Source organism: Atheta coriaria, unplaced genomic scaffold (genome assembly GCF_025399875.1).
Source record: "Atheta coriaria isolate IRGN ID8LTWV9N9 unplaced genomic scaffold, Caltech_Dcor_3.1 hic_scaffold_7_pilon, whole genome shotgun sequence".
NCBI classification, from domain to species: Eukaryota; Metazoa; Arthropoda; class Insecta; order Coleoptera; family Staphylinidae; genus Dalotia; species Dalotia coriaria.
The window spans coordinates 8,114,179-8,125,171 of NW_027045449.1; the positions used below are offsets into that span (position 1 = coordinate 8,114,179).

General features: G+C 36.9%; 2 protein-coding genes across 2 annotated transcripts in view; one reads left to right on the forward strand and one right to left on the reverse strand.

The window, feature by feature from the left end:
- Positions 1-7,607, forward strand: part of dally (division abnormally delayed protein) — a 61,422-nt gene extending 53,815 nt beyond the window's left edge. Inside the window, exons 4-6 of the mRNA XM_065307015.1 lie at positions 4,987-5,243; positions 5,306-5,438; positions 5,499-7,607. Coding sequence (XP_065163087.1) covers positions 4,987-5,243; positions 5,306-5,438; positions 5,499-5,789 — 681 coding nt within the window. The 3' untranslated portion in view covers positions 5,790-7,607. The remainder of the gene's footprint in view (positions 1-4,986; positions 5,244-5,305; positions 5,439-5,498) is intronic.
- A 2,038-nt stretch (positions 7,608-9,645) lies between these two features.
- Positions 9,646-10,830, reverse strand: mRpL10 (mitochondrial ribosomal protein L10). The gene is made up of 3 exons (XM_065307016.1): positions 10,543-10,830; positions 9,966-10,478; positions 9,646-9,908 (listed from the first exon to the last, which is right to left on the reverse strand). The coding sequence occupies exons 1-3, from the start codon at positions 10,562-10,564 to the stop codon at positions 9,694-9,696; spliced, it is 750 nt and encodes a 249-aa protein (XP_065163088.1). The 5' UTR covers positions 10,565-10,830; the 3' UTR covers positions 9,646-9,693.
- Between the last annotated feature and the right edge of the window lie 163 nt (positions 10,831-10,993).

Consider the following 10,993-nt stretch of genomic DNA (forward strand, 5'->3'; position numbering starts at 1 on the left):
TGCGAAGAGAACATACGAGTGTGAAGCAGTCACAAAGAATAGATTAAAATTAAGACTGTGTATCCATTAATCTATTTGCAGAAATTAAGGGTTTATTATATAAATAACATCGATGCATAATTATTTCATTCAGTTTTAGGAAAATGTTTCCCACATGCAAATTGTGGGCAAAAGTGCATTGTGAGGTTGTAATTAATGTGAAGAACTTGCACCATGCTCGACTACAAGCAGAAGCGGCTAGCGACCCGAGCGCTTTTAACGTACAAGTAGTTTTCAAATACATGCACACAATTATATGCTAACGACGGACAAAAAGTATTTGAATACACGCTGTTTGGGTGCAATTAAGTTGTGGATATGCATGGAATTTGAATGTTTTTCATGTCATTTGCACAAACAACACATTCGAGCATCTTATCAACCATAACAAACGTTCTAAATGAGTGCCGTTATCAATTTAATTGGAGAAACTTGTTTTGCTGTGCATAAGATGGCAACAAATTGCATTTTCTGGGCGTAATCACTCTAGACACAGTTCGATTTTATACTGCTATCACTATGCGAAGCACCCCGGAGATAATATTTGCAAAATGTCTACGAGAACCGGCTTATATCTAGTTCAACAACATACATTGGATGTCGAACTTTACTAATTTGTTTCTGTGAAGTAATGAATTTCTAATTTGTTACCTACATTCGAATTTCTGTTCCTTGGGAAATGTAGTTTTACATTAATTTGCATATTCATCAAATATGCATGTACAGCTCAAACAGTGTGGTGAGGATTGAATGTGAACGACGAACTGAAAAACTGTCCGTACCCAATTTGTTTCGTGCGATATCTAAATTTTAGTTTCGTTATGAATTTTCTCGAGCGTCGACTCGACACACAGCACTGAAGCATTTTATCACAAACACGATGATCATCAAGAGTGGGTCTAATTAATCTTGCTACTTGCGCGAGATTAATTACAATTCGTAATTACAAATGTGTAGGCCGGGCGAGTTTTTTTATTCATACGATTAATTAATGCCTCATTTTATTTTTTCGGTCCTTGATATTACAAAAGCGAGCTCGACTTGTTTTGAAGTGATTATTACTATACAACGCCTTAAAAGGTATCCATCTCAATAACGCATATTATAACAGATAATCGTCACGCGGGGAAAGTCTCGATGTCAACACGGTGAAACTTTCGAGTGTTTCCTGCACACTTAGTGAGAATTGTGGAAAATGTCAACCGTTCAGTTTTCGCCTACACCTGCACACATTATATTTATGCGCACACCATTCTATTATCTAAATAATGTAATTTCCGAGACAACTGCAACGCAAATTGTGTAGTCTTGGTTTTCGTTTAAATTGAATCGCATACTTTAATGGGCACTTTCCTCCCGCTTTTCTTAGAACCGCGTGCGCGCGCCAAATTCATTATGTCTGAGCATCTGTGTGTGGCTTGCAAATACGGCGTCGTCGACAAGCAGATATCTCGAAATGGGCAGCTATTTAATTGCATATTACGTATTAAGTTAATTTGTTTTTCTTTTTCTTTGTTATCTGTTTGTACGACTGCTGCTTATTAAATCGTTCGTCGAGAAATTAATTTGTAATGTCTGTTTTAAGCAATCGTGATCAATCTATGTGTATGGCTAAATTAAAGCACTCCTTAAAAAGTTTTATTTTTAAATTTTATTTTTCGTTTAGTCAATTGTCAAATCCGTTTAATGAATGAAAAGGAAAGCAGAATGCAAGCTGACTGTCTGGATTTTTATCAGCACGCAGATTTATTTCATGTTCCTTGCAATGTCAAAAGAATCAAATAAGTTAATTATTGCCAATGAACGATTTTTATTAAGTGGAGTGATGTCAGTCGTCTGGTTGCGCCTCGAAATTCATTGAAATTGTTGTGTGGCAATTATTCTCGAATCTTTTCAGCACTGCTAATGTTGGCGGTGTTATTTTTTAAATATTTTTACCGACCGAACGAAATGCAATGTGTGGTCATAATTTATTGCACTCTTGAAAATTAGCAGATGCTGGCTCGTTACACCGGTTGTACTGGTCGGCAAGACGGCGATGTGTTTCCAATAACAAAAGCTCGCTCGTAATTCGTGCATCGCATTCCACGTTTTATGATCGTGGAACTGCGAAACACATTGATGTAAACATACTAGCCAGGGTTCGCGCAACATGCGCTCGCATTGCGCACACAATTCGAATCGGCGTTTATCGTCGACCCTTGCAAGAGGAAAGAATCACATCGCGTACAATTAAAGTACCGGCGTCATTTTTGACATTTCGAGCTTTATAGAGGTGACTAATCTCGCTTCGTGTTAGCATGCCCTAAGGAATGTTAAACTCGCGCGACATAACCGCAGGAAATTACGAATCGAACTCCAATTTAATATTCACGCATAACTCAATCGATTAGCAGCACCTGTTTAGGCACAATGAAACTGTGATCTGCCAATTACACATATTACCGGCGCAACCTGCCTGCCTGGGGAATAAAACTAGTAATTTGCGGGAGAAACTGTTCCGAAACGTAATCAGATAACTATTAATTCAATTTGCGCACCGCACCGACCAACTGAAGAGGCTCTCGCACGACTCGCCGTTCAGTTTGACAAATTCAAATCTAATGATTAGATATAGGTATGAACATCTCATTTTCTGAAACTATTACTATTAGGAGTGCAATTATATATCTTTTCCGTATACTCGTATACCTATATAATACGGAAAATATATCTTATCGTGGCATTCCTCTGAAAAGTTGCGTTCGTTTATAGTCTTCTGTATTCCGTGTTGCCATGTTTTTTTCAGTGTATGATTTGTTTGGGAATTTTGGGTTTCTGGCATTCTTTAAACATGTTGTTGATCATCTCAGTTGTTGATCTCTGACATAATCAATCTAGCTGTCTTTGCAAACCAGAATTTATTTAAACTAGAAAACTGAACGACAATTGCAAATTGCAAAGACTATAAGTACCTCGGATGCATAACCCCCGAAAACGGAAAGAACACTGACAATTACAGACTCAATTACCAAATCGCCCAAGCAAAGAAAATAACAAGAGCTATAAACTATATAAACTATCATTTAATTTACGTAGCTTCTATGTAATTTCTAATTTGTCAGCAAACTATTCAATGATCTTAAAATTTGTAGTTTATTTTGATTAATTAGATTTTTATCTGTATTGGTGTAATATTTCCCAAGGGCGGTCTTGAATAATTTTATGGATTATAAAAGTGAAACCTAAAATATGAGGCATTCGAATTTTTCGAATTTAATATAGCGACATTAAAAAGTAGTCCGAAAGCAATATAATTTTATGAGATCGAAAGAAGGAATTTACTCACTGCGTTGTTCTCTGTTGTACACGAAGAATTCCCACATTTCATTCTCACCGATCTGAAAGAATCTAAGGTGTTGCCCTAATCGCTCTATCAGCCGGCAGCGGCTTGTAATTGCCTGTATAAATCCAACCTGTCTCTGACTCCCGACACCCTTAGACAACCTCCGAGCCGTGTCCGTACTCGCGGGCAACATGTGAGTACCTACGCTTGCGGCGCGCCTTCAGTCTTCTCTCACCCTGAGCGCATTCCATTAAGGTCGATTTAAACACTGATTAACCTTTGTTGCCCAGCTAATACGATTAGAATATAAATAATGCCATACGACCAATATTGTTTTGTTCAATTGCGCAAATTCCTCACACAATTGATATTTGAGAAGTATTTTCATTTGCACAAACCAATTGAAATTTTCAAATCGAAACCGAACTTAACGAGCTGTGGTATTGAAGCGCTCGATGGATTTCAGGGCCGCTCAGTTTCAAGCGCGCGAGACTTGAAATTCTGAAACAGTGCGTGGGCAGTGTAAAGCATGCTTGGAATTCCAGGGTCGGCATTTTTTCTCTTTATATTGATGAAAAATTGTGAACGTATTCTCCGATTCACGAAAACAACCAGATGATCAATATACATTTTCAAAAATGTGTAATAATTTACTTCTGACGCAGACATAATTCAATCGGCAACGTTAAATGTGTAACCATCCATTAAAAGCGATTCAAACGAATATCTGCCTGAATCAGATGAAAATATCTGCACCATTCATGTCCTTGATCTTGATCCTGAGTCGGGTAGTTGCGACTGGTTGGAATGTTGGAATGCAGATATCGTGGCTTACGACCACTGCAAGCTCTCCGCTCGCTCGCGAGCCCGTTTTATAAATGTGCACATATTCGTGCATTTCGGCCTTCCCGAACGATATCACTGTTCAGAATTCATTCAGAATTAACCCGACTTGCGGCTGGCTAGAAATCAATCGAGCCGAAAATCCTTTGTGCTCGTTTCCTTTTTTAATCATAGTCAAACATTGAGTTTGATTAATTTCCCTCGAAGGTTCGATAAATGTTTTTATTGTTCACTCGACCGCTCTTCCTACGTATGGTATGTGTGAGCACCTTTTTGATCGCTTTTTCCTTCGACTCACCAGCATCCCACACCATGCTAAGCCAGTGGTCGCCGTTATTGTTCAACAACATTTACAGTCCATCCGGCTGCGCGTTGTGGTGAACCTATTCGTTTCATGTATTTGCGCGCTTTCCCAGCCGTACGAGCTTTATAAACTTTTTAAACTTCGGGCGCACAAAGTCGACTCTTGAATGCTGACTCACCTGGCTACGAATTTCTGAACATATGTTCTTTAATGATACAATTCACCTGCTGTCTCACTCTCGTACCTTTAATCTTTTTTATCGGTTGTTTAAAAATTACACCTAAACTGTAGAGAAGATTACTTCAATTAAAATTCATCTTCAAATAACACATTGACAATTGCACTTTATATTTCTATTTAATAAACTTGACAAATACACAGTGCACAGCAATGAAACGATTAGTTTAAGTTTCGTAAAACTAATGGTCTCGTTTTTGATGATTCAAGAAAAATATAGATCGTTTCTCTTTTTCAGGTAAAACGAGCTTGTGGTGTAGTGCAACTGTCTGATCGAGAAGATCCATCAATGATTCCGACTGAAATAGAAGAAAAGACTAGCATGTTACCTGCCAAACAATACTCATCGTCTTCAGAAAATCTGATGCTCAATTTCCTCAACTACATTGTCAAAAGTCGCGGATTCTACAGTGCTCTGGCGGATAATCTGTGTCAGGATGAAAGCTTCGCCGAACGCAAAGACGAGCACTGCTGGAATGGTGAACGCATTGGCGGGTACGTAATCTCCAACTCACACGCTGAGCGCACCCAACTTACCGGAAATTTATGTCTTTCAGGTATACTAAAACTATCGCTGACCCTAGCTTGGATACGCAAAAATACAATCCGGAAGTGAAGCCAAGTTTAATGCTTCAGAATACTGATCCGCGAGCCGGGCTGCTGGCCGAGAAGCTGAGACATGTGCACACAGTGAGTAGTCGATTTGAATAGCACTGGCCATTTCAGGTTCTAATCGCATTTAAATTATAGATGGTTATGTCTTCACTGGGGGCGGTGAGCATGCCCGAATCTTTCAGCTACGTTCAGGGCATGCAGGGTGATGCCACCGATGGATCCGGATCTGGCGCTGGGCCGGATATCACCGACGACGAAAACGATCGCGTCGAGCACGGCTCTGGTGCCGGCAGCGGCTCTGTGCCGCCAGTCTTCACTGAAACCAACCAAATTGACGGTGAGACGAAGACGGCTTCATCGACGACGCACCTGCCATCGACGCTACTCACCACGGTTCTAGTATTGCTCGCAATGAAATTCTTATAAAGTCGTAGTTTGTAAGTAAAAGCGTGATCGACCTAAAAAATGCAGCAATGATATAATCATGCGCTCCGCGATTGCCATGTCTAATGGGGTTTGCATCGAACGAACAAACGATTAATCTTATATTGTAAAGCGCAGTATTGTAAGTTTAATAACAGCAAGTCCTATGCATAAACAACCGAACTTTGTATTGTACATAGCTATAAAATTATTTTATAAGAGACTGTATTATATTAGACTTTTAGTATTTTTATTATTTACTTTTTTAGTTGCCAATATAATTACGGTAGGCAGCGGCTTAGTTTGGAGTTTACGTCAAGCTGAAATGAGCATGCAACTTGTACGAATGCTGTTTACTAAGAGCATATCAAAAAGAACTCCGAACTAGTTCGATGCTTCAATGCATTCGATTACATACGAAGGGCAGTTGCAAATCAATGATTGTGCTTCCTTTTCGTTCTGTAGTTCATTACGCAGCAAATGTAAACGTTTAAGGGCAGTAACGGAACTTGCAATGTCGACGCTTAGAAAAATAGTTCGTCCTGCATTGTGGACATAAAACATACATTGGAAATGAAAACACGTAAATTTGTCGTTTGTATTTATGAAATACGAGTCGCGGGAATGTTGAAATATTATGGAAATGAGCGAGAGAAAATATTTTGTTATGCGCCAAAAGTGTTGTAAAACAAATTGGCTAGCTGATTTTTGCTGGTTAAAAATTGGTAATTGAATCACCAGTACATTATTTCAAACGATGCTTCCAAAATTAGTTCCACAAATAATTGACCGGAACCCCCATGAAGAATGAAGCACGCACGTTAAAGATGAACGAAAGAAATGTAAATTAATCGCGAAAGGTGTGAACAAATCCTGTTGATATGTAGATATACAATTAAATTATTTTCATAAATGTCTGTGATTAAAACTACTTTTATTATTTAATTATATAAAAAAAGAATCGTGTCTAAAATACTTTTGCTAGTTTTCACTGGACAAGGAAATTGTTGTTTTCCTACTGTGTACACCTGCAGCTCTACGCCTTATTATTTGCCATGGAAGCGAAACTTGCAGAATGAACGAACGATACAGTCAAACTTTAGAATTTAGCGAAAGTGCACAGACAACACGTTTTTCAAATTTTAACGTCTGTACAAATATGATGTTATTAATTATTATACAGATAAATTTTAATTATAAAGTATTTAAGACATAGTTATTCAAATATAAAAATATATATTACGCGTAAAGAAACAAAATAAGATGGAAATTATATCTAGAAATTCTTCAAACGATTAAATAAACAGGTATAATTACTAATTACGTAGATAGGCTAGAACGAAATATTTTTTCTGGATAAAGATTAACCACGATGTGTTATAAAAGTTAATACAAGATCGAGACAGAAATACCAAGATCGAAACGCAACATGTAATGTACTATTTAAATGTAACACAATACTTATTAAGTGTAACTTTAAAATGACTCGTCATCACCATCCATCTGCAATTTATCGTTTATTTGAACTTTAGCGGCCATATACAAGCAATATGTAATTCATACGGAATTATGTTAATGAACTGAAAATGTATGATAAATTGCTCTTTCAGCATCGATAATTAGCAATATTGTGTAAAACAAACATTTATGTGTGGACAGTGCGATTTTTATCTATCTAAGTCCTAGTCTTAGATTTTATGTAACTAATGTTAACTTATTTTTCATCCCTGTTTAAGTAATATTGTATCATATTTGCTTTTAATTTCTGTAGAACTCATTTCTAGATGTATTTTTTAATAAAATCATGCTTGAACTGATAAACATTGAAGTGATACTAGTTTGCATGGCTAGTTTTTCAATCTGGTAAATACCATCCCATATAATCCCGCGTGAGATAAGCATTAAAAAATAATTAATAATAATAAATGTTAGTCGAGTCTGCATATACTACGTTCGGATTTTCACAGCCGTTTCTGCGCAGCATTGCTTTATACCAGTTAATGCGACGTTCAGAATCCAGATGCACCGAATATATAGTGAACAAATCTGCTACAGGTCTGAGATCAGTGGGATTGAGAGCACCTAGAAATACTAGCGACATTGTCTCCGTGTTGCTGATGGAACGTTTATCGACACGAAATCCTGCCACCAGCGTACATCAGTGCCAGTTTTGTAGAAAAGCTTGTCAAAGCTTATTGCCTTATGAGCAGTCCTAAAGCTGTCCAATCATGGATACGGTACCTTTACAGGTTGGAAATCCAAGCTTGAGGTTGTTGCACACAGGGCAGAGAACCCAATGGGCGCAAAAGTACTCCTATCCAACAGGCAAATAAATCCCGTTGACCCGGGTATACTCGAGGCGATTGATTCAACATTTATCAAATCTAAGATGGTAGTGGGATGCAAAAGCTTGGAATCACTTACAATACAATAAAATACAATTATCAAGCAGCCAGGGCATCTCATAAAACCATGGAACAAACTCACTGTGCAATCTGGAGAGAGCAGGGCTATATTGGACCTGAATCAGCTTTGGGGATTGCATACAAGACCGGAATGGCAATAATCGGAAGGCTAACGGCCAAGGAGCCGCCCCTAGGACAAAGTCAGATGGAATGGAATGGGGCATCAGACTATTCCTTGATGAACTTAAATAACAGGTTTAAGTTAATATCAAAGACATGAGCAGTTAAAGAATATGAAGGTTAACAGGACTTATCACCTGACAATGTAGATAAAAATTTAAATAGAATGGAACAGCCTTCTATTCCTGGTTGTATGGACGACAAAGAGACTCCACAACAGCTGCTAAGCGAACGACGTGCTAGCAAACCAGAAAATAAATGGACTCGAGACCAGTAGAAGCGAACTTTCGAACGGAAACGAACGGTAGACGCGGTTGCGAATGTAATGAAATCTGCATACGAAAAAAGGCCGTTCTCCTAGTGCAGCAAACTTCAACCATAGCAATTTGGTGGACGAAGACATTGAAAAGGACTGGAACAAAATTATGAAAACTATTCATAATTTCGAAAATGTCCGAGCAAAACCATAATAACCATATTAGGAAGCATACTACATAGGCTCTTTGCAAAACGGAAACTACAAATACACGAAAAACAATTAAAGGAAATATGCAGAAACTTTCGCGCACACTAACAAGGTATCAATGATAAAGATGGTTTTTATGCCTACACCAGCATGTGCCCTAGCACATCCCTGCTGCCTATTGCCAGGAATTGTAGAAAAGGACATTCTTGGGCATTGTAGGTGTATTTTACAATTTCAATGACAAAGAGAGTTATCAAAGTAACTATACTTCGTCAAAATCGGGTTCAAATGTTTTCGACCTAGTTGGGGATATGCCGAATCATTAATTAATTTACCCTCAATGAAAGGTGAACTAAATTAGTGCAACATGCCTAATATTGAAACCATGAAATACAATAAAACGACATTGCTCGATCCTTGAAGAGCTCCTGGACACAGCGCTAAATTAGCTAAATTTACATGGTTCCCGTTAAGATCAACTCGTGTGTGCCTTCATTGAGAATTGAAATTCGCCAGTATGCTAACATAAATAGTACCCAGCGTATTATTACATAATATGGCGGGTTAATTTTTATGTGAAAAGGCACAGGTACTTGCAGTATGAATTAGTTTAAAAAATTAATGCACCTCCTGTAATTCTTATGTAGAAACCATTGTAACATTGTAATCAATCGATATTTAGTTTCCATCATGTGGTGAAAAAAATAATAAATAAGAACAAATTGGGACGAACGAGAATGAATCACTTTCTAAAATCTAATGCCGCAAGTCATCATAGCAGATAGAATTTTGATAGAATATTGAAGCATTTGCATATATCAATAATTATTTTATTGCATTAAAAATTGCATAAACACTACTTCTGATCAGTTGACTTCTTATTTAACTGATCACTTCTTCTTTCTAATAGTGAAACAAGATTTTGCTGATTCACATCTAATAGTTGCACCAATTGTTGTGAATGACAATTAATTGTTTGTACAAGTTCAGCTCTTGCTGTTTGAATATTTCCAACAGAGCTTAACTTAACCACATCATCTTTGCTCAAAAAATTGTTTTCATATATTGCAGCTAAAATAAAAATTTATTAATCTTACTAATATCCAAAAATCAAATGAGTCAGCATACCCAGGAAGATTAATTGTGGAAACTTCTTATTAACTTTCAATAACTTTTTGATGTCAGGGTCCTTTGAAAACACTAATGCATTTTGTGATACATACATGCCCAAAATTCCTTGATAAGGTGTGTCTTTGATTGCTAATTCTAATGTTGATTTGCTATAAACTTTGTAATCCATGTTAATTTTATGAAAAGCTGCATAAGCATTGAATTCAACTTCTGCTGAGAGAGGATTCTTGTGGTAAATTGCAATCAGTTTGGAAGATTTAAATTTATCTAATAATTCCTTTGCATAAATAATTTGCAGTTTGTTTGTACCATTTACTTCCTTATTCACTCTTCCCAATGCATGTCCACATAATAAATCTTTTGCTTTAGCAGATTCATCTTTAATGTAATACGGATTTGCAGCTTGAAAGAGTAGTGCTCTTTCAAAATGTGGTTTTCTTGGTTTTTGAACATTGATTTTGCCTCGAAAGCGTTTTGCTTGAACAAATACAGACACAATGTCTAATAGTCCTGCAACAGTAAATTAATATTATTTTAGTATTAATAAGAACTATTACTATTTCGTGTTTTGTACCTCTCCTGGTAACAAAACTCATATTTAAGACGACGTTTATCGGCTTTCCGCAATCTTTAATACACCTGCCTTACGTTCAAGGCTTTGGAGGTTACATGAGCTTATTCCCTCAGAACTAGTTATCCGCAATTCTAGTAGTATGATGCAGGCAACACTTTATACTAGAATGGTATACAGACTCCGTAAGAACATAGAATACTTGTAGCACATACGGTACAATTGGAGTGAAATACCAATACCCTATATTAAATAATAACGTATATAAGATGCTTTAAATAAATTTATATTAAATATACATTAATACGTACTTTTGAATGTACCCCCATCTAGTCGAGAAAACCTGATTTTAAGTAATGCTTGAAAATGATTTGAAAATTTTCAACAACGTTTAATATACGTTACTATGAACTACTACGGATACTTTAAAATTAGGGACTATAGCTTTACTAGG